Consider the following 26371-nt stretch of genomic DNA (forward strand, 5'->3'; position numbering starts at 1 on the left):
CAGTCTGCATGGGAGAGATTCCCGGGAAGAAGGGATCAGGATGATGTGCGACAGTCTTTGAGCGGTCCGGATAGACTGAAGGCCGGTGGGCGTACCAGTCAGGCCGAAGGCTTAGGGAGCAGTCCAGACAGGTTGAAGGCCCAAGAGGGCGGTCCAGACATGCTGAAGGTTCTGAGAGTGGTCCAGATAGGCTGAAGGCCTGGTAAGGCGGTCCAGTTATGCTGAAGACTCTGTATGTGTTAGTGGATCAGTATGAGGAGAATGAGAGGATATGTCGCCAGGATATGGTAATTGATATGGTCTGGCCCCAAGTATTGATCATGTTAGTGGAAGGCAATGCATGGACCCAAGAGTCCTTGCGAGCAGAATCAGAGTAGGCGAAGTTTGAGAATAGCAGTTGCTCTACATGGATAGTGTAGAGTGGAGTTTAGCTCAGTGGCACGCGCAGGCGCGTAAGAGTTGTTGAGTGGATTTCCTGGAAAGGAAAAGGTATGTAGCTCCGAAAGGAGCGTGGGTCCTCCGTTAGGGGAGGAAGTGGAGTAAATGGATGACCGACGTGCCTCAGCCATTAGTAGGAGGTACTGGATTGTACCAGATATACGGAAGCACCTGCGGGTTGGCTGCTCGTTGAGGTAGTGGAAATTTTGAGTGATGTGCAGGCTTATTTTCAGTCTCCTTGGAAAAGGAGGAGGTTAGTGGCTCCAGATTGGAGATTTGGAACAGAGGAAGGTGAGACAGCAGGTTAACAAACTCGGGAGTAGTTTGGACCGGTGCTGAGGACGGTATAAAAGATTTCGGTCGGAGGCCAAGGACCTAGAGACCATGATAGAGAAGATGCAGTAGTAAGGTTGCAAGAACCTGAGTTGATTGAGTAATCGGAGTCTGCAGTGCATGGGTTGTTCTGAAGTGTATGCTGCAGTAGGCTTCGAGGACGAAGCCTAATTTAAGTGGGGGAGAATTGTAACGCCCCGTTCTTAAAATATCTATTTATGGGTTCCCGAGATCAAGAGTAAGGGCGTTTCGGTCTTTTATGGGTATTGGGTTTTATTCAAAAAGGGTTTTCGGGTCGGGGTGTGTCGCTAGAAGCGTAGGTCTTCTCGCCACCTTTATGTGGATATAAAGTTCGTCGGGAACGGACTTAGGATGGAGGAGATGTTGTAAATTGAAGATATTGGCAACAATGGTCCCTAAGGGGGAAGTTTAGCAAAGGGGTCCCATGCATGCCAAGCATGCATGCACGTGTTTGGCTGGGTACGCCCAGCGTAAGCTGGATGTACGCCCAACGTAATGGAGTAAATGAACGCGGAGGTCTCTCGACGTACGCCCAACGTACGTCTATCATCCAGAAACCCTAAATTTAGGGCCATCCACTATATAAGGAACATTATGGTTCCAACCCTAGCCTCCATAAACACTCTCTTACCCTCAGAAAACCCTAGATAGCCGTCCCACCTCCATTGTTGGGTGTGTTTGACCTTGGAAAGCTTGTTTTGGCAAAGGAGAGCCAAGAAGAAGAAAGAGGAAGTTGTCAAAGAAGGAGTGGGGTGGCTGGAGCTCGTAGATCTGGAGAGGCATCATCTTCTGGAGCCCTTTTGAGGTAAAAAGTCTCTGGCTTGACAATCTTATTGTATAGATCTATGTGTTGTGAAGTTTTGACACCATTCTTGTCCCAAAAACCTCATCTTGATGCATGATTCGAGTTGGTCGAGATTAGCTGTCCTTTCAGACCTTAGGAGAGGTCTTGAGTAAGAAAAATGAGGTCCCAAGGGCTTTGGTTGTCTCATATGTGATATAGGTAGGTCTTAATGGATTAAGACCTTGGGTTAAGAGCTTTATGGACGTCCCAAGTAATAAAGTTTGAGACTTTATGAATCCTAGGCATATTTGGTCTATGGATCTGAAGTTTGGGCTTAAGAGCTTAAGCCATTAAGATCTTATGTGGAGTTGTAGTTCAACGAGGTTACGCCCCGCGTAAATGGGAGTACACCCAGCGTAGTGGGTCTGTGTCCCGATTCCAATTCGCGAGCATCGTTGTACGCCCAGCATACCAAGAAGGGTACGCCCAGCGTACGCCCTCTGTTGGGTTTTTGATTTTGGGCCTTAAGTGATTGGGCTGTTTATGGGCTAGTGGGGCTTGGGCCGTGACTGAACATTATGGATGGAGTGATTTAGACCCAATAATTATTATGGACCTTGGATCTAGGCCCATTTGGTGAGGTGGGCCCAATTTAGTAAATTAGGCCAATATTGGGCTTTGCATGAGAATTTGGTTTTGGGTCTTGGACCAATAAGAGGATGATGGACTTAATGAGTGTTGTGGGCCCTTGGCCTAGAAACTCCTGATGGATTCTAATGTGATGATTTGCATGTGATAGTTGGGATTCCCGGCGAGTCAACAGTCAGAGATTTGTAGGATTTCGGCAGCCGCAAGGTGAGTTATCCTCACTATATCGACATGGTCTACGGCACCAAGGCCGACCCTTTATCGGATGGGAATCCGGGTAGTTGTTGTTATGATATTGCTTTGCTATGTTTGCATCCTGGTAGTTAGGATGGTATGTGTTACAGACCTGGTTAAGGTCGGTACCCGGGATATAGGGTAATGTTATGCTAGTGACCGGTTAGGTCGGAATCCTGGTTAGGATATTGATATGCTATGTGATCTGTTAGACTGTTTGTCTGGTTGAGGATTGTATATGATTATATGTTTATGTGCACATGGTTGTTGGACTGGGGTTGGGTTGAGGCGGGTCCTGCTTTGTGCTGTAGGCCAACATACCCAGGGCGGACCGGATGTTCCGAAGGCCCAGCGAGCGGTCCAGATAGGCTGAAGGCCCCAAGAGGGCGGACCAGACGTGCCGAGGCTCGGAGAGTGGACCAGACCGACTGAAGGCCCGGTGCGGGCGGACCAGTCATACTGTAGACTCAGAGAGTGGACCAGGTGGATTGAAGGCCCGGTGCGGGCGGACCAATCACACTGTAGACTCGATGTATATGACTAGACTCGGAGGGTGAACCAGGTGGACTGAAGGCCCGGAGCGGGCGGACCAGTCACACAGTAGACCCGATGTGCGTGGCTGTTCTATTTGTGATATGTTATGAGTATGATTATGTGTGGTTGGTATTTTGGGGGTAACTCACTAAGCTTTCGGGCTTACAGTTGTAGTGTTATGTTTCAGGTACTTCAGGAGATCGTGGCAAGACGAAGGCGTGATCATACCGCTACTCATGTTTTATGATTTATGAGATATGGTTCTGGGGGAAAAATCTGATAATAAACTATTTTGAAAACGAGATGTATGAACTTAATGGTTTTGAAATGAATTAAAATGTTTTAATTTGGCTCAATTTTATGGGTGTTACAGGATAGATGGATGAACAAACTAGAATCGACATCAGACCATTACCAATTTTATATTGTCGGATTGATTATCAGTTCTTGGGTTTACACTATACACGTTTTGTTGGGAATTCAACAAAACAATTTAAACAAGTTCAGACAAACGATAAATGATTTCAGTAAAACACGTGTAAATAAAACTGCAAATTTTAAAAACAAAAATTGACGATAATATTTAATGTGCTTCGATCAAAGTGACCTATGTGAACAGGGGAACGAGGGTGAAGGGTTTAGGGTAGGGTTGATTACTCAATCAAAAATCATTATCAGATTATAATTTTATTAGGTAATCGATTATCATTATGTTTTTAATGTCTATAAATTGTCTAATCAATGACTTCCGAGCTCGACATCAACTAGAATAATACATGATATGATTGTGAGTATCTTGCTCTTGTGATCAACGATATACATAAAATCACATGACATAGGCACACATTCGTTCCTTGACTTCGATAACTTCACATGGGATAAAATATATGATTGTTTGAAGATCACACATCCAATTATTTTAGCTATTTGTTTCTCGTGCAAACATCACACATGCATCAATGACATATATGATAGGGATCAATTGTTTCTTTGACATATATGATAGGGATTAATTGTTTCTTTTATTTATAAAAAAAGTGTAGGTGGAACTTGATGGATTTTATATGTTATAAAAAATATATTTTTGGCAAAAAAACATAAACCCCAAGTTCACATGCACCCTAAAGGATCTTAGTTCTCACTATGATTTGCAAACAACTATTGGATATCAAGAACCCTATAACTACATTGCTATTTTCGAAAATCACTAAAGGGTTATTAGAAAATACATACCTTAGTTTATTATTGCAAATAAACTAGTAATCCTTTCTTGTTGGTCTTCAGAAAGCAAGCACCAAAAGTCTCGTGCCTCTAATGGCTCACACCCAAACCCTAGCAAGTTGGAGGCTAAAGAGGAGAGATGAGAGGGAATGAGAATTTTCAGTTCTCACTTTTGTAGAAAGGTTAGACGAAATTATGAACCCTTAGGAGGGTTTATATAGGTGACTAAGGAAACTAGGATAAGACAAATTTTTTAGATAAGCCTTATCCCCTTTCCTTGCTCCTTAAGGACTCTTAGGCTTCCTTATTGCCCAATAAATTCCCTAAGGACCATGTAGAATTCGTCCCCCCTCCTAGGGAGGTTCTAGAATTGGCCAATGTTCAACTTTTTAACTTTGTCGCCTTTAGTCCTTCCACTTTTAATTAATCAAATTAATCCTAAAATTAATTCAAAGTACTTTCTGATTAATTCTTAATTAGATAATAATATTTCTGATTGATATATTATTCTCATAGTATGTTAATAAATCATTTATTTTGATTTATTAACTATATAATAAATTAATAAACCAGTCTCTTTCTCCAAAAAACATTCCAATCAATTACTAGGTTTGAGAGCAACCCAAAAGGACTTTGCTTATAACTCAAGATTATACTAATTTAGTTATTGACTTAGACACATAATCCAACAGAATTCTAGATATGTTTTCTTCTAACCTTTTTTTGGGTGGATCCTTAGAATAATTTATGCTGTCTATGTAATCACCAAGTGACTCAACCACAATTGCTATACATCTTTCGATTATAATAAAAGAATATTTTTATTCTCATTTTGCAATGTGTCACCCTATTAGGTCTCCTTATTAATGCATGTCACCTGTCAACCTATTGATTATCCATTTCAAAATTCAAAATTTAAATTTCTCACTCCAATTACATTAACATTAGAATAAAAATTAAAATAAAATTAATACAGATTATAAGGTCACATATTTATTTAAATCAACGATTATAACTTTATACAACTAAAAAAAATCTCTTAATTAATAATTTATTTAAAATAATTGATTAATAATTTTGAGTTTTTACCATAAAAATTTAATTTATTTTGTAACCATAATTCCTACGGGTTGTAAACTAGTTTGATAATATTTCATTATCTTTGTTTTTAATTGCTTTGGCTGTTGTTCAAAATGAAATAGGAGAAGATAGTAATCAAAATGAAATAGGAGAAGATAGTAATGGGTTTATAATATTAATCACGGAGTCGCTTATTGTTTCAGAATATCTCATATATAATCAATTTACTAATTCTATCGATACTTTTGAGTGATGTCAATATCGTGTAGAAGATTTACAAATATAAATTTATGAATTTTAATTCCTTACACGTTAGGGATAATGGCATTTTTTCCAGCTTGTTCCGAGCATTTGAATCCTTCTGACCGATCCTGTCATTAGGGGCACCTTCTCTGACCAAGAGCACTTTACTCTCCATGAGCACTTTTGCTCACCAATAACACCTTTATTTTCCGGGAAAATGACTTATATGGGTAACTATGTTTCAAAATCGTTCAAAAAATATCATTCTAGTTTGGTGTGTCCAAAAAACACCATCCAAGTAAAGCATTTGTATAATAAACACCAACGAAGTACATTCTTTGTTCAAATTTGACCTTGTGGTAACCGGCAATTACCGGTAAAAAATAAGTAAAGGAAAAAAAACAAGAGGAAATGACTCAAAGGGGTAACTATGTTTCAAAATCGTTCAAAAAAATCATCCAAGTTTGGTATGTTCAAAAAACACCATCTAAGTAAACTTTTTGTACAAAAAACACCAACAAACTATATGTTTTGTTCAAATATTACCCACCGGTAACTGGCTCTTACAGGTTAAATGATGATTTGGCTTAACTATTATGACATGACATAATAATTATTGACAAAACAATAAATGCTATATTCCTCCTTTAAAAATCGATTTTGGGGTTTCTTCATGAACGAATGACTTTTTCTTCTCCTATGATTGCTCTTCTTTTTCTAAAGTGATGATCTCGAACTTAAGTCCAAAACCTTAATTCTTGACTTAAGGCAAAAAGGGCTCCTTTACCCCTGCCTCAATGGGCCTCCCTCCCCCTAAGGCCTAAATCTATAAAAAGCCCAAAAAGGCATCCAAGCCCAACTACAAGGCCTCTAAGGCCCAATATGGCCCAAGAACCCCTAACATGGCCTTAAGCCCAAAAAATGACCCGCTACAATCAGGTGGGCCCGAGGCCTAACTTAAACAAGTCCATGCATACGCCCAACATATGCTGAAGCCTCTGCGATCCGGATGTCGAGCCAGTACTCCCGGCGTACTCCTAGCGTACGCCCAACGTACTCGGCTAGGGTCAAGAACCGCCAATCTTCCAAAGGCCATAACTTCTTCATTCTAAGTCCGATTTAGGCATCATACAAAGAATGTACTTTGTTGTCCTAAATTAGCTCCCGTGGATATAAAGAATGACGAAATCAGACTTAGAATGAAGAAGTTATGGCCTTCGAGTATGTTGGGCGTACGCTAAGAGTACGCCTGGCGTACTGGCTCGAAATCCAGATCGCAAAGGCTTCAGCATATGCTGGGCATATGCATGGACTTGTTTAAGTTAGACCTCGGGACCACCTGATTGTAGCATGTCATTTTTTGGGCTTAAGGCCATGTTCGGGGTTCTTGGGCCATATTGGGCCTTAGAGGCCTTGTAGTTGGGCTTGGATGCCTTTTTGGGCTTTTTATGGATTTGGGCCTTAAGGAGAGGGAGGCCCATTGAGGCAGGGTTAAAGGAGCCCTTTTTGCCTTAAGTCAAGAATTAGGGTTTTGGACTTGAGTTCGAGATCATCACTTTAGAAGAAGAAGGGCAATAATAGAAGAAGAAGAAGCCATTCGTTCATGAAGAAACCCTAAATCGATTTTTAAAGGAGGAATATATCATTTATTGGTTTGTCAATAATTATTATGCCATATCATAATAGTTAAGCCAAGTCATCATTTAACCTGTAAGAGCCAGTTATCAGTGGGTAATATTTGAACAAAACATATAGTTTGTTGGTGTTTTTTGTACAAAAAAGTTTACTTGGATGATGTTTTTTGAACATGCCAAACTTGGATGATGTTTTTTGAACGATTTTGAAACATAGTTACTCCTTTGAGTCATTTCCTCTTTTTTTTTTCCTTTACTTATTTTTTACCGGTAATTGCCGGTTACCACAAGATCAAATTTGAACAAAGAATGTACTTCGTTGGTGTTTTTTGTACAAATGTTTTACTTTGATTGTGTTTTTTGGACACATCAAACTTGAATGTTATTTTTTGAACGATTTTAAAACATAGTTACCCATATAAGTCATATTCCCTTATTTTCCAAGAGAACATTTAATTTCCAAGAGCACGTGTGTATTCACCAAGAACACCCCAACAAGTTCTTAGTTTTTACCAGTTTTGTTTGATGGTTCTATTTTTGGACCAAAAGCTTAAAAGGCCTAATCTTTTTTAGTTTTTCTATGATATTATCAGTTTTTCTATGATATTGTGTAACATGTGAAATTTTGTAAATACATCATAACTCATTTATTTTAAGTCAATTATCTTTCCCAACATATAATTTAGTATTTGTGCCTAATTTTAGATTTTAGATTGTAATTTCATATTTTTTAGCTATATATTTATTGTGTTATATCTTTATGGAATCAGGTGGGAAACCTGAATAATTATTGGGCGTGTTCGGAATAGAGCGTTTAAGAGCTTCTAGCATCTAACATTTGACAAAACGCTCTATTTTAAACAGAAAATCTCGTTTGACACTACAAGCTTTTAATATTTATTTTAAACAAAACGCTCTAAATCTAAATGTTACTTAATCTAGCGTTTAACAAAACGCTACCAGCTAGAAGCTACCCGCTATTTTTGTCGAACACACCCATTTAAAATTGAATTTCATATGTTTAAGAAGTATTGTTGAATCGTTGGCTTCGAGTGTCTTATTTCAGAAATTTTATGAGAATTTAATTTCTTTACAACCAAAACGTATTTATAATTGTTCGGAATTAAATTTTAATTTTATCCAAATCCTATAAAATCCCACAAATCAAATACTATTTTAGGAAAAAATAATATTTAAAACTTCAATTTACTTATTCCAAGTCCTTGTATCTCGAAAAATCAAAATGAAAAAAATAAAATAAAATTTACGACCAAAAACTTTGAATAACAATTTCGCAGTAAAGACATATAAACAAACACATGACGCCCAACGAACGACCCACAACAAAATTCTGTTTCCGTTTAGATTTTAGATAAATCATCAGCGACATCCATCCATAAAAACCCTTCAACCTTCATCAGAAATATCCCAAATTTCTTTCCCCCAATTCCAAATTCCGTGTCCCGATTTCAATTTCATCAGAAAAATCAACACGGAATTTGGAAAGAAAACCCTTTTTGACCGGTTTGAATCTTTCTTTCAAGGTTCCATCAAAACCCACGTTCTTGATTTGTTTTTTTCAACTCCAATTTTCATTCCTTTTACAGGAAAGATTTGAATAACCAGACACGTAAATGGAGATCGATAAAGCAATCAGAGAGAGCAATGATCAAAAGCTGAAAACCAAGTATAATAAAGCCGTCAATGTTATTCAAAGAGCTCTTGCTCTTTACCCGTAAGTTTCACTTTTACATGTTCGATTACTAAGATTATATTTTGACGTTTTAGGGTTTCGTTTTAGTGAAACGATTTGGGTTTTCTAGAGATTTGATTATCGTTGACATTGTTTCACTTATCAGTATCGAAGAGGTTGCATTTAGCTTCAATGGCGGAAAAGATTCAACGGTAAGTTTTTGTTATTATCCGCGATCATAATCATCTAAAAACCCCATTTCTTCAATAATTCCCAACAATTATCTTTTCTCCTAGGTTCTACTACACCTTCTAAGGGCAGGATTTTTTTTACATCAAGTCGATAATGGTCATTCAAATGGCGATCTATCCAGTTACGCATCCGCATTTCCAATAAGAACAATATATTTCGAGAGCCCTTCTGCCTTCCCTGAAATCAATTCATTCACTTACGAAACAGCCTCTAGGCAAGACATTTTCTACAATCAATTCAATTATCTTAATCTAATCAATTAATTGTATATGTAATTCATTCTTTTCGTGTAGTTATGGTGTCCAATTAGATATCATACGCCAAGATTTCAAGTCAGGTTTAGAGGCGTTACTAAAATCTAAACCAACAAAAGCCATTTTCCTTGGTGTTAGAATCGGTGATCCAACTGCTGTAAGTCATAATCCTTGTCATATTATTCTTTTAAAGATAATAAAAAACTTTTAAAGATAATAAAAAAATGTTGACTTTTTGAAGGTGGGTCAAGAACAATTCTCTCCAAGCTCACCTGGATGGCCACCTTTCATGAGAGTTAATCCAATCTTGGATTGGTCTTACAGGTATTTCAATCATAATTCATAAATATGCCAAATTATGAAGAATGGCATTTTTGTAATTTCCTTGATTTTCTATGGCAGAGATGTGTGGGCTTTTCTTTTGACTTGCAAGGTTCCATACTGTAGTCTATACGACCAAGGGTAATTCATATCTTATATTTTCAAGAATTTGCTTTATGGGTTTGTTTCTTTTTCTTTAAAACTTTTTTTTTTTTTTTTTATATATGTTTACAGATATACATCAATAGGAAGTGTTAATGACACAACTCCAAATGCATTGTTATGCATTAAAGATTTTGGTAAGGAAAAGTTCAAGCCTGCATATATGCTTTCAGATGGAAGATTAGAAAGAGCTGGAAGAGCCAAAAAGTTACATCAAAAAGTCAAAGATGGAGTCAAAGGTGTGGAATCACATCAAGAAAACACCCCTTCAGCCTCAATCATAGCAGTGGGTGATGAAATTCTGTAAGTTTCTTGATTATTATTTGTATTATTATTATGCTTATGACTTTTTATGTGTTGACTGATGTTTATGATTTGACATAGCTCAGGTCTGGAAGGGTGGAGGATGAATTAAGACATTTGTTGTGTAGGAAGCTTCATTCTATTGGTTGGAATGTTTCCCATATTGCTGTTGTATCAAGTGATGTAAGTTGCATATGGAAATCTTGAAATAATAAGGTAAAGAATTACTGAATTACCCCTGAATTGACAGTTTATTTGTTCTATATAGGTAGATTCTGTAGCTCAAGAAGTTGAAAACCAAAAGTCTACAAGTGACATGGTATGCCATTTATTACATGTAAATGTGTAAATATGTATGTTATCATTTTTTATTTTTTATAAATCTGAAATTGGTGAAATGAAATGTTAATAAATAAATACAAATACAGGTTTTCTTATATGGAGGAGTTGGTCCATTACCTTCAGATGTTTCCATTGCAGGAGTTGCCAAAGCTCTCAGTGTTTGTTTGGTGAGTCATATACATTTTATTTTCTTTTTATTTTATGAAATGTATAATTTAGGATTTTAATTTTGAAATGTAATAATAATAATAATAATACAGGCTTCCAATGAAGAATTTGAAGAACATCTTAGGAATTTATATGGTGAAAAGTGGACTGGGGAATCTAATGAGGTATAATAACTGGAATACTGGAATTTTTTTTTAAAAAAAAAAAAAAATGTAGTAATAACATAATAATAGAATTTGTTTTTGGATTTTATATATTTTGCAGATGGCTAAGTTGCCAGAAGGTATAACAGAATTGTTGCTACATGAAAAGCTTCCTGTTCCATTGGTAATTAAGTTTATTTTTAATAAAAATTCAAATTTGATGCTTCAAAAAGTTATAATGTGTGTGTGTGTGTGTGTGTTTTACAGATAAAGTGTGGGAATATAATTGTTTTTTCTGCAACAAATGTGAATGAGTTTGACCAACAATGGGATGCTTTGACCAATTCAAGATTGTTAGCAACAACACGATCATTTGTATCTAAACATTTCACAACCTCCCTCTCAGATGTATGAATGTGTTTCATTAGTCAACTTTACAAAAGTCAAACTTTTGCTCTTTTTTTAGAAAAATCATTTTCATAACTCCAAATTGTGTTTGACTTTGTAGATAGATGTTGCTCAGCCTCTATCAAAGCTTTGTTTTGAATTTCCAAATGTCAACATTGGTAGGAATTCTCTTTAATTATTTCTCAAAAAGCATCATTATCTTTGTTTCTTTATTATTTTTTCTGATATTTTGTTTTAAAAAATCAAGGATGTTATCGTAAATCAAGAACAGAACCTCTCACAATAACTTTGGAAGGGAAGGTAATGACTATTGACTAATGAGTTTGAACAACTTTTTTTTAATAAATTTAATTGAATAATGAATGTGACACAAGTTATTAATTTCATATTTTACTTTGTTTATAGGATGAAAAGATGGTAGAAGCAGCCATGGAAGCAGTTTCAACAAGATTATCATCACAATAATTTTGATCAGAAAATGTTTGAAGGAAAAAGAATAAGTGATATGGGTGAAAGAGAGAAAACAAGTGTATATGGATAATTAACAAAGCTATTATACTTCATTAGAATTTGCAAACATGTTAGGATGAAAAATACATCATTTTTTTGGGGAAATTTGAATTTACTTGTTCATGTTGTTATTGTTTTTGGTTTGTATTTTGTTTTGTTGGTTAATGATTAATCCATGTATAACTAATCTACAATGGGGTTAATTTGAGAAATAACAATGTATTTTTCAAAATATAGATAAATATTACGGCATTATATTTATTGCTTTATAACAAGAAGATGGTTTAATTTAATCAGTTTTTTTTAACCTACATGATATTGCAACATTATAAATTTATAATAATATAACCTGTTTAAAAAGTAGCAAATTACCTATTGCTATAACTTGATAGATTTTTGAAAAATATGTTGTTAATGAGAAGATAATTGAAAGCATAATAATGTATATATATAAGAAATGAAAGATATGATATAATAAAATTATTAAGAAAATGCATTATCATTTATTACCATTAGCCTTAAAATCTAAGAGCGTATTTGGTTGTTGCTCGCGATTGTGTTGGCGAGCTTGCCCAAAATAAATGGTGGTAGAGGGTGTATCGAGAAGGTAACATAATGAAACTAAACTGATGACTGTTTTTTGTTAAGGTTATGGAGTAAATAAAATAAGGATGATACATCTGTACAAAAGATACAAAAGAGAGTTCTAGATGAATCTAAAGGCTAAAACATAGGTAGGATAAGTCGGTCAAGTTAGTATTATGTGTGTGTGTGAGAGAGAGATTATTATTATTATTATTATTTTTTTTGTTATGCCGAGGTAGAGGGGCGTTGTTTGCCGAATACATCTCAACATCAATGTCCTTCCTGCCGAACTCACCCTCCTTCTGCTCCCTACAACCTTATGTATTTTTAAGTTTAAGATAGTCTTCCAGTTTGATTATTTTTGGTAACAATGTTGTTTTGCATATTTTTTTTTTCTTAATAGATAATATAATTCAATTTTAAGAAAACATGTATTGAATAATATAAGTTATCCCAAATTAATTGAATAAAAATTAACAAAAAAATACAAGTCAAAACATCAATAAATATTTGGTTTTTAACTTTTTATCGGCATCTTCTAATTATTTAGGCAAAGGTTAAAATAGCCTACCACACATAAGGCAAGAAAGAAATTAGAGTACATTGAACATGGACAATACAGAAGCAGCAAAGCAAATCAATCTCCATGGCAACCTCATCACTGCATCCAACGATGAAAATCTAACAAACATTTTTCACCAAATCAGAACTTCCAAATCCCCTGTATGGATCTTCACTCCTAATTTTCTTTCAAAGATAAATTCAATTCATCCTCTTCACTAGTTAAACAACCTCTTTCTTGATTTGTTTATCGTAGGCGGTGATCAACTTCGGTGCATCCTGGTAATTCTTTGAAATCCAATCTATTAGATACCATTCAATATAAGATCGCTACAATCACACTTTTCAACTTTTGTATTCGGATTACGAAACCGAACTTGAAGACAAGGTGTTCGATGTAATGCTCAAATGAAAAATAGAAACAAAACTTGAAGACAACGTGTTCGATGAAATGCTCAAATGAAAAATAGACCAATATATTTTGTTGTTTCTTTTACAGGTGTCGTGTTTGTGCAGAGATCCTCCCTTCGTTTAATCAATTAAGCAACAAGTTCCCAAAACTTTCATTTGTGTATGCAGATATTGATGAATGCCCAGAAACAACCCAACATATTCGATACACACCCACTTTTCACTTCTATCGAGATGGTGAAAGAGTCGACGCCATGTTTGGTGCCGGTCAAGAAAGGTTACACGACCGTCTCTGGTTACACTCCTAATTTTAAGTAAATTAAACTTTCGGAGGGATGTTTCTTAATGCCCTTAATCACTTAATTTGGACATTATATATGTATGTTTATATTTTATTTAATCTGGACAAAATAACTCTTCCAACTTAATGTATTAAGACACTAACATTTTACTTTGGAATGTTAGGGAAGATGGTCATGATGGACTGTTTGATATGTTTCTTAATGAGTTTGACTTAGATCAGACTGTTTGATACTATAATTAATAACATTTGATTCGGTTCTATAGCTGTTGTAAGGTCATACGGTATACATAGCACGAGATCGATCGTGGTATACGTGGACCACGACCACGACCGTGCACACCATCCCGGCTGGTCGTGGTCGTGTTCGCTTGTTGTGTGTTCCACGAAATCAAACAGAAATGGGTATTGGTCGATGCTCTGCAACGGCTAGTGTTTTTTCTTTTTTTTTTTTTTTTTTTTTTTTTTTTTACCTTTCAAACATATTAAACTTCTTCTATAAATATCACACTTTATATTAAACATACTCACACAATTTCTTCTTTCTTTTCTCATAAAATCTCACACTTCTTTTGCATTCTTTTAAAACCAATGACTCCTAAAAGGATGAATTGGTCAGAAAATGAAGAAGAGAACTTAGCACGAGCATGGGTAGCAGCTTTAGAAGATCCAATAACGCCTCCTAATTTTTGGGTAAAAGTTGGAAACGTTTTCCATGATTTAATGGGTTACCAAAGTCGTAGTTTTGATGAAATATGTGCGAAGTTTCGCGATATGAGGGTTAAATGTCTTGAATTCAATGGTATTTATAACTTTGTTATAAACAATGCACACGAAGGCGACATGGTTGCTGTGGCCATGCACCAATATGAAGACACGAAACACACTGTTTAAACACGTCAAAGCTTGGCGAAAATTGAGAGAGTGCCCAAAATTTAGTGATTAAAAATAAGGTTTAAAAAATAGTTTAAGTTGTTTGTGGTTGCATGTTTATGTTTTTTTTTATGTTTTTTTTTATTTTATGTTGTGTGTTTTAAATTAATGTAATCATGTTTCATTGAATAAAAAACTAGTTTAAAAAAAATATGTTTTATTGTGTTTTTGAATTAAATTTAAATAAAAAAATGAGGTGGAGTGGTGTGTTAGTGGTAAGTATCCTATGTATGTGGTAGGGGAATGTGGTGATGATGTGACACCCACCACATATGTGGTATGTGTTGGGTATAACGGATGGTCTAATGCCTTTATTGTAAGAAGTTGAGTTTGATACGATCAACAACTATCAAACAACATTAAATCTAATTCAGATTGTTTATTTAGTCTAAAAAAGAAACATCATTATTGTTGGTGGGTGTGTTTAGTGATATTATAATATGAATTTGTAGCTAAATTCATAATACACAACAAGAACATAACTTCATAATTTTTTTTAGAAATTTTCTATTCGAATGACAAGTATATATCACAAAAAGCACACAAGTAAAAACATAACAAAGACAACGAATTGTAATGAAGAAACACAACATTTGACAAAAACAATCGAAGTTTTGTAATATTCCACTGCCCTCCTCCAACTTCAAACTCTATATCTTTATTCCTCATTTCCACACCAAGGGCAAAAGTGTCATTAATTCCATCAATCTCCCACTATACTCAATTACTCATCACTCACGCCTTCGGTTTAAGAACCTTCGGAGTCTCCCAGGTAAAATCAGGATCTTCACGACCAAAATGGCCATAAGCCGCAGTCTTTTGATACCTAAAATTACCACCCCTCTTCAAATCAAGATTAATCGACATCATCCCTGGCCTAAAATCGAAATTCTCCTTAATCAAAACAAGAATATCTTTATCCGGAATCTTCCCAGTTTTATACGTGTCAACAAACACAGACAAAGGCTCAGCCACCCCAATCGCATAAGAAACCTGAACAATACACCGCCGTGCAAGTCCAGAAGCCACCACACTCTTGGCCGCTTGCCTCACAATATAAGCCCCACTCCGGTCAACCTTCGTCGGATCCTTCCCGGAGAAAGCACCACCACCGTGGGCTCCCCACCCACCGTAAGTATCAATGATAATTTTCCGGCCAGTGAGTCCCGCATCACCGTGGGGACCACCAATCACAAACCGCCCAGACGGATTTAGATGAAAGATGGTTTTTTCGTCAAGGTATTTAGATGGGATCACCGGTTTAATCACGTGTTCTTTAAGATCTTTAGCGATTTGGTCGTTTGTTACAGTTTCATCATGTTGGGTGGAGATAAGGACTGTATGAACCCTAATTGGAACCATGGCGCCATTATCGTTTTTATATTCAACTGTTACCTGTGTTTTTCCATCGGGGCGTAGCCATGAACAGGTTTTGTTCTTTCTGACTTCGGTTAATTTAGCTCCTAGTTTGGTTGCGAGGACATGGGTGAGTGGCATGAGCTCAGGGGTTTCATCGGTGGCGTACCCAAACATGTGTCCTTGATCACCTGCACCGATTTCTTCTGGTTTCTTGCTGAGGTGACCATGGACGCCTTGAGCTATGTCGGGGCTTTGTTGCTCAATGTTGACTAGGACTTTGCAGTTGTCAGCATCGAGTCCGACTTCCGGAGATATGAATCCGATTTCCTTGCAGGTTTTACGGACGATTTTCTCGTAGTCGACTTTGGCTTTGGTTGTGATTTCACCGAAGACCATGACCATGTTGGTTTTGGTGCAGGTTTCACAGGCGACTTTGCTTTCGGGGTCTTGTTCTAGACATGCGTCTAGAATGGCGTCTGAGACTTGATCACAGAGCTTGTCTGGGTGGCCTTCGTTCACGGATTCTGATGTGAATAGGAAGGTTGCCATCTCTGATAATAAGAGTTCAATTAGCAACGAATGAAATCAAGGCAACTTCTTCATATGAATTTTGAACGAATGTATCACATTAGGATCATTATTGAAGTGAGAAACTAATATGACAGTTTACTTATCACAGAATTCAGTAAATCATCTGTGGTTTTGCTGTGGTTTAAGCGCTATACCACGAAATACAACAGCTACGACGTTCGATTAACAACTTTAGTAGAAGAAAGTATATGAAACACATAGATCTACTCCGAAAAGAGGCTACTTAACATAATCGTACTTAAAATTCCTGAAAAATGATCGAACAGAATGTTCATAATGTACAGAGATCTCGCTCTTCGAATCAAACTTCAACAATTTCTAAAGCATTAGAAAGAACAGTTTATCAATGTGATTGATCACATATAGATTTTAAATCTATAGACAAAAACCTACGAGAGATTTCCACAATCGACACTAACAAACCGCAAATTCAGGAAATAGAAAGTTGATTATACGGATCAAAATCCAAATTCAGAATATAAAAACGCAATTGAATCGAACAATAGCAGCAAATCGAACGTACCTTTCTTTGATCGGGATCTGTAGAGATATGGGGAAGAACGAGAGAGAGAGAGAGAGAGAGAGAGAGAGAGATGGATGGTTTGAAGTGAGTGGGGAAGTTGTGTGAATTTATAGGTGCGGATGTGTAGGAGATGCGCGAGTGACTCGCTCTGTAACTCGGGGTGAAGGTTGTTTATGAGGTTGTAGATGATGGATAAAAGTTTGTACATGGCGAAACCTACCACATCCCTATGGTGGAACCCTCACCAACCCCTCAACCTCTTAGTGGGGCCCTTTCACCAACCCTTACCACCTTCGTTTTCCCTTCCCTAACAATCATATTTACATGGTTAGATTAAAATCTCACCTTCGAGCAAAATACGATCGGTTGTTCTATTTAGGTCCCAATTTCGTTGTCCATTAGACTAACAATCGGATCCTCTATAATGTTAACTCCCCATACGTGATGCTCTTAAGGTTTGATCAAACCATCCCTAATCATCCTTTTGAGCTCTCAAACTTTCGATACTAATCATCTTAATCACCACGATGTTAGTGTAGGAAATAAATTCTTTGACGTACAGGCTAATCGTCTCTATGGTTTGCATCATGACTTCTTACAATTGAATATCTGTTTTGTAGAGCTCCATGTTTATTTATTTTATGGTTTTTATTAAAGGATACGATAACATCTTCAATATAAAGATTCATCATGGTGAGATTTTGTTAGATGCACTTTATGAATCTTTTAGCACATTTATTCCGTGTTTTTGTTACGCATATTAGATTTGGAGTCACGCATTTTTGATAAAGATGTGATTTTTGTGGTTTTCGGTAGAATTAGGTGATTTGTATGGTTTGAGCTGGTGTGTGGGACATTTGAAGGTGGAAACATACTAGGAAGCTTCGATGTCAGTTTCAGGAAGTTCAAAAGAAAATCGAAAAAGTCAGAAAAACGAGTGGGTATTGGCTTCCGACCTGTTACATGGGCCTTGTTTTATTAGGTGTTAAAAACAAAATCTTGTTTTTGGAGATCTTGAAAACGGGATGTCGTGACTTAAAGAAAACATTGGGCGTGCTTTTTGAAGGACAAAAAGCATGGCCGTGTTTTTAGGCTTCCGTGCAAAAAATGACAACTTACTTTGAAGGACTTTTGAATTTGGGCCTCGAATTTTAATAGAAACACGAGCCTTGTTTTTCACAATGTAAAAAAAAGTAAAATAGGTTTTCTTAGAAGACACTTATTCAGCAGTTTCCATATTTCGTAAAATAAAAAAGTTTTTTGACATTTTTTTTCTTAACGTGCAACCATGAAATCTCACCATGGGTGAATTTTAGGAAGGCTCGGCTTAAATATTTGTTTGGAAACATTTTTTTTTTTTTAAATTATGTAAGTTGAATTAACGTTTTGATTACTACTTTAGATTTGTAAGTATTTTTAGCAACGCTTAGCTAAAAACTTAATTATGGTTCCATAGTTCATGTTCCTTCTTTTATGTAGTTAAGTTTTGTGGATTGATATTGAAGACGATTTCTAATTTAGTAATTAAAATTTTGTTTTGATTAAACTCTTAAATTTTAACTTGGTTTATGTTGGACACTTAAATTAGGTTGATTTTTGAATATTGTAATTGTTTTGTGATCCGAAACTAGTAACAAACAACTAGTTGACCAAAATATAATGATCCTACATTTTTTATGGTTCCTTATATAGTAAACTCCACAAATGGTTCCCGTGTTCAAAATTATCACTTTGGTCCAAAAAGATTTGGTGTAACGTCCGTAGATTCAGGCTAGTCAATTTAGAGACGATAAGTGTCAAAAAAATGATTTTTTAATAAAAGATTATTTAGAATGAATAATTTTAACCAAGTCATAGTATATGTTACAAGGGTTCTGTACATATAAAGAACGCCGAAATCCGAGTTATAACGAAGAAGTTATGGCCCGTCGAAGTTTTACGACAAAACCGACACGACACCGGGAGACGTAAATAGTGAATTTATGATAGAAGAATTTTTAGCCTTAGTGGTCTAAACAAAAGTTGTAGTATACGTTAAAACGAGAATATACAAAAAAGAACGTCAAAATCTGACTTCGTATGAGAAAGTTATGATTTTTTTCTAAGATTTGGCATAGCAGTGCACGACCCGAAACTCGAATTTTAGATCGAGCGGTTTTTGGCCAACGCGACCTAAATGAGAATTGAAGATCTCATTAATAGGAACGCAACGACAAAAAGACAGATGAAAACGGAGTTCGTATGTAGAAGTTATGAATTTTACGCGAACATTTAACAATGTAGTCACCTTCTACTGTTAAATTTAAGATCGATCGAGATTTAGCCGACGGAGTCAAAAGGAAAGTTGTAGATCTTATTTTTACCTACGCGTGGATATAAATAACGTAAAAACGGAGCTCATATGCGAAAGTTACGAATTTTAGAAGTCGGAAGTGTGTTGTGCGAAAATGGGTGATGTGGCACAATCTTGGCCATTGCTTTCTCCTCAAGTCTTGCCACCAGATTTTGACATGTGGCACCAAGTTCAGCCATATTTCACCCTATAAATAGAACCTCTCCCACCCTCATTTTCTTCACACCTTTCCCATTCTTTCTTCTCTCTACACTCTCTCTAAACCTCCCAAAAACTCCCCTAGCGCTAGAAGAAAGCCCCGGAGCGCTCGACGGCTCCGAGAAGAAGTGCTTTCGGCTCGAAAGTCCTGCCCCTGCAGAGCCCGACTTCTAGCCAAACCCCCTCGTAGGTAAGATACGCCTACCTAATTTTTAATATAGCTTTTATTTAAATATAGTAACGTTATTAGGACCTTATTAGCTGAACACTGGTAGCTATGGATTTAGTACCCGATGAATGAACTTTAGCAGCTATGGAATTAATGCTTTACGAACAAGCATTGGCAGCTATGGACTTAGTGCCTATCATATAAACCTTGGAAGCAATGGGCTTCGAAATGAATGAATGCAGGATAGATGATTCTTATGGTAGATCCTTAAGAGTAAGGAAGATAATGGGGATGGGTAATTGGGTTGATTGTTTGATGTTTAAACATAATAATTAAATTATTGTGGGTTGAAAACCCTATGTACTCACCAGGTTTCCCAACCTAACCCACTCAAGCTTATTTATATCACAGGTGTCGATATGAAACTACTTTACACTGAGGGATTTAAAAGAGATGTAGATCACTAGTGTAAATGAATGTAAGATCTTTTTATGCTTATGTTTCTGTATTGACGATGACATCCCAAATGTTTTAAAATAGATAAAAATACATTTCTTCGGAAATACTTTGATAACATTTATCATATTTTTCTGGGAACAAATTCCGCAATGTTTTTATTAAAAGAGGTACTCTGATTTTTATAAAGCATAAACAAAATCGGTCTTTTCTGGTCGTGAAAATGGGGATGTTACAGTTGGTATCAGAGCATTAGTTTAAGGGAACTAGGAATATGGATTTATTTCTAGACTTAAACTTAGAATGCTAAGCGATGATCGTGAGGAGTGTGTCTAATAAAATTTAGGTAATCCACCTGAATAGACACAAGCACTAGCTAATTTAGGGAAAATGCCTAACATGCTTTTATGTGCTAAATGATTTATGATGCTAAATGTATGGTCGGATCTATGGTCTGTTGCCGACCGGATCTGGAAACTTTATGTGTTCAGATTTCTAAACGTTTAAATACGGTATTAGAACTGGCATGTAACTTTTCGGAGTGATGAGGAGGTTTACACGTCGATCGTAAATAAAATCTTTCCTATATTAATTCTCGTCATTTCACACCAAATGCCTAATTTGGTGAATAAGATCGAAATGGTAAGAACCCGAAGCGGAGCCGAAAACACGAACGAAAACAGGAATCAACCCCCAGTGATTGAGCAAATACCTGTTGTGGTAGCCGCTCCTGAGCCAATCACTATGGCCGGAGTACAAACGATGATCCAAATGATGTTGGATCGTCAAATGGAGGAGACCAGACGCTTACTTCAACATAACCGAGAGGAAGCTACAATACCGATCATACAACCTGAACTGGTCCCCGAGCAATCGGAGGAAGGGAACTACACCCGCCCTGTGAGTCAAGCTGGGACTCAAGGAGAACGAAGAAATGGCCTAGAGAGGGGAAACGACAAGGATGGGCGAATGTATAAGAACTTCTTGAGTACAAAACCACCGAGTCTCCCAGGAAGCCCGAAGCCTGTAGAGATTATGGACTGGATCTCCGAAATGGAGATGGTGTTTGAGAGTTGTGACTGTAGCAACAAGCAGAAAAGCGACTTTGCGGTCAGATAACTGAAGACCGGAGTCTTGAGCTGGTGGAAGTTATTGGCAGATACGATGCCTAAAGCAGAAGCAAGCAAGATGTCTTGGGAAGATTTCCTGGTGCAACTAAAAATGCAGTACTGCTCTGAGCAGGATCTACTAGAGATCAACAACGAGTTTCAGAACCTAAAGAAAGGAAGAATGAGCGTTACCGAGTACGCTGCAAGTTTTACGGAGGAAATGAAGGTTGTTCCTTTACTTAGTTCCAACTGAACTCTCTAAGGTCAACAAGTTTGCCCATGGATTACCAGCGGACTTTGGTCCAATGGTCAAGCAAGCAACCACTTTGAAAGCCGCCATCTGGGCAACCAAGAATGTTGAGACCCAAATAAGGGAAAAGGGTCTGGAAAAAGCTGAAGTTGGCGAGAAGAGGAAGCTTGAAGAATCCTCAAGACCTGATAAGAAAGGAAAGTTCCCGAAGTCTAACCCGGATAACCAAAGTTATGGAGCCAAGTGGTGTGAAAAGTGTAAGAAGAAGCACTTCGGAAGATGCGATGGAGAAGTAACCTGTTACAAGTGTGGGAGGATCGGTCACTATTCCAAGGATTGTACACAAAATGATAAGGTATGCTACGGATGCGGAAGCAAGGGGCACATGTCTAGAGACTGCCCAAAGAAAAATGAAGCAGCAAGGCCAGAGGCACCGCCAAAGCCAAGGGCATTCCACACGATCCTCGACGAAACAGATAACAACACGAGGAATCAAGGATGAGGACTTCATATCCGAAGATCGAGTTATGGTTTAGATTTGACGATGGATAGGGTTAGGGTTCCCAAACGATTGTGGAGGCTTTCAAATATGAGGGTTTTCCTGTCGGAGGTTGGTGGAGGCTTTCAAATCTGAGGAACGACGAAGCGCCGGAGAAGTAGAGAAACGAAGGTGGCGGAAACATGGGGTTTGCTAAGGAAGATGGCGTCGGACCTCCCTTCTTCGAGTTGCAGATCAGAGTGACGGTGGTTTTGAGTTGTTAGGTGGTGGCTAAATGGGTGGCACCGATGGTGGTGCTCCGACCAAATGGATGGCACCGACGGTGGTGCTCCGGTAGCAAATGAAAAGAGAGAGAGGGAAAGTGTTAGTATGTTAAAAGTGAGAGGGCGGGTTTAGGGTTTAATTTTATTTTTTGTTTTTCTTTTAATCAGAAAACATTAAAGTGATTAAAAAAATAAGGGCAAACTCGTCATTTAAAAAGACAAAATTTCATAATTGGTCCCTATGGTTTGCAAAAAATCTCACTTTGAGGACTTTCAAGGAAAACGTCATGCCATTGGTCCCGTGGTTTTCAAAATTACATGAAAGGTCCTCGTGCCGTTAAATCTAACTTTTCAACTGTTAGATTTAAATGAAAAAGACTATTTTACCCTTGTACCAAATTTGCAATATACTATAAACCTCAAGGACCATTTGTGTAATTTTGCAAATTTGAAAATTTATATATATATATATATATATATATATATATATATATATGTTAGATTTAAATGAAAAAGACTATTTTACCCTTGTACCAAATTTGCAATATACTATAAACCTCAAGGACCATTTGTGTAATTTTGCAAATTTGAAAATTTATATATATATATATATATATATATATATATATATATATATATATATATATATATATATATATATATATAAATTTAGTATATATATAAATTTAGTATATATATAAATTAGAAATATATATATATATATATATATATATATATATATATATATATATATATATATATATAATTTCAACAATTTGATAACTTGTTTTTATAAATCTTTTTGACATTTTTTTTCTATTTTTATTTTATAATTTTAGTTATTAATGGTTTTTTAATGTTTTTATTTAATTTGATTCAAGTAAATAAACTTAAATTCGATGTCGAAACGGTTTTTCCTTTAGAAGTATTAAAATATAAAATGGAAGAAATGAAAAAAAAATAGTTTGTATATTTTTCAAAGGTGAAAAAAATATGTAATTTAATATAAAAATTAACACATGACAAAATTGCAAGAATGACCTATGTGGTATATAAAAACTCTTATCTATGGGCCAAAAAGGGTTGGACTAGCAACAATGGTCCAAAAGTTTCATTTTTTTGCGAGTTTGGTCCAATATGATTTGATTTTTTATAAAATGACGATTTTGCCATTTGTAATTTCTTTTTTCAATTTTTTTATTTATATAAATCAAAAAAGAAAAGAAAAAATACTCTCTCTCTCTCTCTCTTTATCTCTCTCTCTCTCTCTCTCTCTCTCCCTCTCTCCCTCTCTCTCTACAACATCAATGAACACAAAATCAAAACCCTTTGAACCCATCAACAAAATCATTCCTCTCTACTGTAGATTTTAGGTTTGTTCTTGCTTGACTGCCCTACCACTATCGAAGCAGTCATCAGTGAAGATCTGTAAACACCCCCAAAGCAAAACCTTCACTGCCCTACCACTATCGAAGTTCTTTAGAGGTGGCAGTGACGGCGACACAGATCTGGAAGGGGGTCGAAGGTGGCAGTGAAGCTAGGGTTTTTTAAACCCACGACGAGATCTAACAGGGGGCAGAAGGTGGTGGCGGCTAGGGTTTAGACTTGTTCCCCCTCGTCGCTGTTCTCATTTTAGATCTATTCGCATGAGAAGGTGACATGAAGATGGTGGTCAAAAATTGACGAAGAAGAAGAGAAACGAAGGTGGTGTCGACTAGTGTTTGTCGAGGAAGATGGTTGCGAGATAGATCTAAACTCCGACGAAGGGTTTCTACATTGTGGTTTGTCTCTCTAAACTCGTTTTCCAGGTCGTGGTAGTAGTGACATTCTGCTTCTCCTCCATCTTCGACAAATCGTTCGTCTTGTTTGAGTTTGTGTGTGTGTGTGTGTTTATGTTGAATCTGTTGAAAAATCGATGAATGTTTGTGTTGATCTGTAACAACCCGTTGTTTTGAATTAATAAAAATCTAAACTACAACTTAGTACAAGTAAGACTATATTGCAATCTTTGTTACATGGTATTATCATTCGCCTTAGAGCTTGTTTAAAAAGCTAACAAAGAAGTTTGGATTGTAAACTAAGCTAAATTAGAGTGTTATAAATAAAAATAGGTTGAAAGACTAAGGGTGTAAAACATAAATACCCCTCATAAATGAGTTTTCACCCAATTAATTATAGGAGAAAGGTGTTCATGGTTGGAAAATGTCATCAAAAGGGTGTTCACAGTTGCATAGAACCGTAAACCCCATCCCTTTGGCCGTGAACCCCATTTCTTTGACCATAAACACTTCATGGTGGGTGAAAACACATTCTTTAGGCCGTAAACCCTCCATGGTGGGGCGTAAACCCTCTTTTTTGAGGAGTAAACACTTGCAACTTGACAGTAAGCATCTACTTATCTTATCTTAATTCCTTTTCCCTAGATGATAATTACATATACCAATGTAAACGTCAAATCCACCCCTTATCCCTTCCTTCATATATAAGTTACATAATAGAATTCACTCCTCACTTTTACATACTCAGAAACGAAAACACCCTCATTCTCTCTCAATATCCAACACATTTCCTTTCTCTTGCAAAGTGTAAACAACCCAATAGACTTTGGTTCAAGTAACAATAATCCTTGGTAAGTTCATTTAAAATCCTAGTGTTTTCAAAATCATTCTTATGACTTTTAACATCTTAATCACACATTAATATGTGTTTAAACATTAGGATACGGCTATCGTTACGTGTTCTAAATCGAAGTTCACCATTTCCTATCCCGTTATAAACTCCGTTATCACACTCGAGGTGAGTTCATACCCCTATATTTTCATAACTTTTTCCATGTATTAAGGGGGGAATACAAGTAAAACACAAGAAACTTGTGTTAATATACAAATTATTGTTTAAAATTTAATTACGTTAAAGTATCTTTATGTAGAAATATCAAACATACGTAACAACGTCATTTCCAAAATTTACAAACGGTTACATGCAAAATATGTTAGAACGAAGCGGTTATCATTTTCAACGAATCAATACTTTTAAACTATAATAGGTATAGTTTGGGTTACATTCACATTATTTTACCTCTTTTCAGAGCAAAAAAACAATTATATAAAAATAAGATCATTTTTATATTATAAACATAACGAAAGGAGTAACAATTTCATGTACGAACATTTTCATTAACAAAACACGTATCTCGTTGGAAATTTGTGAGTCATTCGTCTTCATTGTACCTACCAAAGGTATCCATGTAAGTCTTGTTTTATAACCAGAGTCTCCTTCCGGAGAGCGTGATACTTGTGTATAGATCTATACGAGACTGATGATCCCGCACCCTGGTTGTTAGCTACAGCACGACCGACAGGTTATGGGTGACAAACATCATATCATTTCGAAGCCTGAAGAACGTCGAGGCAGGCAATTCATTAATAGCACAGTTATGAAAACTCACATGATAAACGACAATACGTTATTTTTACGCGAAATCAATATTATATTTACTTTTATTTTGCGTAATTACTCAGCTCTTCAAACGGTTTTATTCAAGAATAAAACTACATGTTACAAAACTAAGTATGACATATATACTTGTACTTTTGGTCTTGGGATATATAATACTACAACTCAGTTTTTATGGAAAAATATAGGATTTTCCGGGTTAGATACGATTACTTTACAAACAAACAAATTACGACTCATTTTATAGAAAATATCGGATTTTCTGGAAGTAAACGTGATTTCATCTCATTGAATGACATATATTTTCATACAAATGCTTATGAACTCACCAACTTAAATGTTGACATTTTTTCTCAAATAACTTGTATTCTCAGGAAGACAGTAAAAACAGGTATCAACAGCTTTTTGAAGATTTGGCGCTAAGGCGTTAAACAAACCTTTTGAACATCATATTGTAATTGATTTTTGGAAACATGTAATGCTTACAACGATGTAACCTTTTCAATTATGTATATGATGGTTGTGTTTACTTTCTTTAATATTCAATTGTAACAACGTAATTTTTCAAAACAATTTTTCATTTCCAAAACATACTTTCAACCACATGTCAATCACAAAATAGAATGTA

The 26371-nt window shown here is 36.1% G+C and overlaps 3 protein-coding genes across 5 annotated transcripts; 2 read left to right on the forward strand and 1 right to left on the reverse strand.

Annotated features, from left to right (window-relative positions):
• Window positions 1-8492: 8492 nt before the first annotated feature.
• Window positions 8493-11857, forward strand: LOC145152136 (phosphoadenosine phosphosulfate (PAPS) reductase family protein). 2 transcript variants are annotated; one of them, XM_079075388.1, is made up of 17 exons: window positions 8493-8694; window positions 8778-8905; window positions 9030-9075; window positions 9160-9329; window positions 9409-9526; window positions 9611-9693; window positions 9772-9831; window positions 9925-10155; window positions 10242-10338; window positions 10424-10474; window positions 10584-10664; window positions 10758-10829; window positions 10930-10992; window positions 11076-11216; window positions 11317-11374; window positions 11464-11516; window positions 11622-11857. In XM_079075388.1, the coding sequence occupies exons 2-17, from the start codon at window positions 8805-8807 to the stop codon at window positions 11679-11681; spliced, it is 1485 nt and encodes a 494-aa protein (XP_078931514.1). In that variant the 5' UTR covers window positions 8493-8694; window positions 8778-8804; the 3' UTR covers window positions 11682-11857. The 2 variants fall into 2 exon arrangements, with proteins under 2 accessions (XP_078931514.1, XP_078931513.1); XM_079075387.1 differs by having other exon boundaries at window positions 8493-8905.
• A 1012-nt stretch (window positions 11858-12869) lies between these two features.
• On the forward strand, window positions 12870-14610 carry LOC145152162 (thioredoxin-like 3-3). 2 transcript variants are annotated; one of them, XM_079075389.1, is made up of 4 exons: window positions 12870-13034; window positions 13129-13154; window positions 13372-13560; window positions 14190-14610. In XM_079075389.1, the coding sequence occupies exons 1-4, from the start codon at window positions 12921-12923 to the stop codon at window positions 14476-14478; spliced, it is 618 nt and encodes a 205-aa protein (XP_078931515.1). In that variant the 5' UTR covers window positions 12870-12920; the 3' UTR covers window positions 14479-14610. The 2 variants fall into 2 exon arrangements, with proteins under 2 accessions (XP_078931515.1, XP_078931516.1); XM_079075390.1 differs by lacking the exon at window positions 14190-14610 and having other exon boundaries at window positions 12874-13034; window positions 13372-13787.
• Window positions 14611-15044: 434 nt separating this feature from the next.
• Window positions 15045-17135, reverse strand: LOC145152188 (S-adenosylmethionine synthase 2-like). The gene is made up of 2 exons (XM_079075391.1): window positions 16991-17135; window positions 15045-16427 (listed from the first exon to the last, which is right to left on the reverse strand). Exon 2 carries the CDS (start codon window positions 16423-16425, stop codon window positions 15253-15255), a length of 1173 nt encoding a protein of 390 aa, XP_078931517.1. The 5' UTR covers window positions 16426-16427; window positions 16991-17135; the 3' UTR covers window positions 15045-15252.
• Window positions 17136-26371: the final 9236 nt, after the last annotated feature.

Source organism: Lactuca virosa, chromosome 1 (genome assembly GCF_052849685.1).
Source record: "Lactuca virosa cultivar CGN04683 chromosome 1, Lactuca_virosa_CGN04683_v6, whole genome shotgun sequence".
Lineage (NCBI taxonomy): Eukaryota > Viridiplantae > Streptophyta > Magnoliopsida > Asterales > Asteraceae > Lactuca > Lactuca virosa.

Bases quoted from the DNA above. Each gene is read 5' to 3' on its own strand.
- LOC145152162 (XM_079075389.1), top strand. From the start codon at position 12,921: ATGGACAATACAGAAGCAGCAAAGCAAATCAATCTCCATGGCAACCTC. The intron at 13,035-13,128 runs GTATGGATCTTC...TGTTTATCGTAG, and splicing joins TCAGAACTTCCAAATCCCCT to GCGGTGATCAACTTCGGTGC. The intron at 13,561-14,189 runs GTTACACGACCG...GACTCCTAAAAG, and splicing joins TTTGGTGCCGGTCAAGAAAG to GATGAATTGGTCAGAAAATG.
- LOC145152188 (XM_079075391.1), bottom strand. From the start codon at position 16,425: ATGGCAACCTTCCTATTCACATCAGAATCCGTGAACGAAGGCCACCCA.
- LOC145152136 (XM_079075387.1), top strand. From the start codon at position 8,805: ATGGAGATCGATAAAGCAATCAGAGAGAGCAATGATCAAAAGCTGAAA. The intron at 9,527-9,610 runs GTAAGTCATAAT...GACTTTTTGAAG, and splicing joins GAATCGGTGATCCAACTGCT to GTGGGTCAAGAACAATTCTC. The intron at 10,339-10,423 runs GTAAGTTGCATA...TGTTCTATATAG, and splicing joins TTGCTGTTGTATCAAGTGAT to GTAGATTCTGTAGCTCAAGA.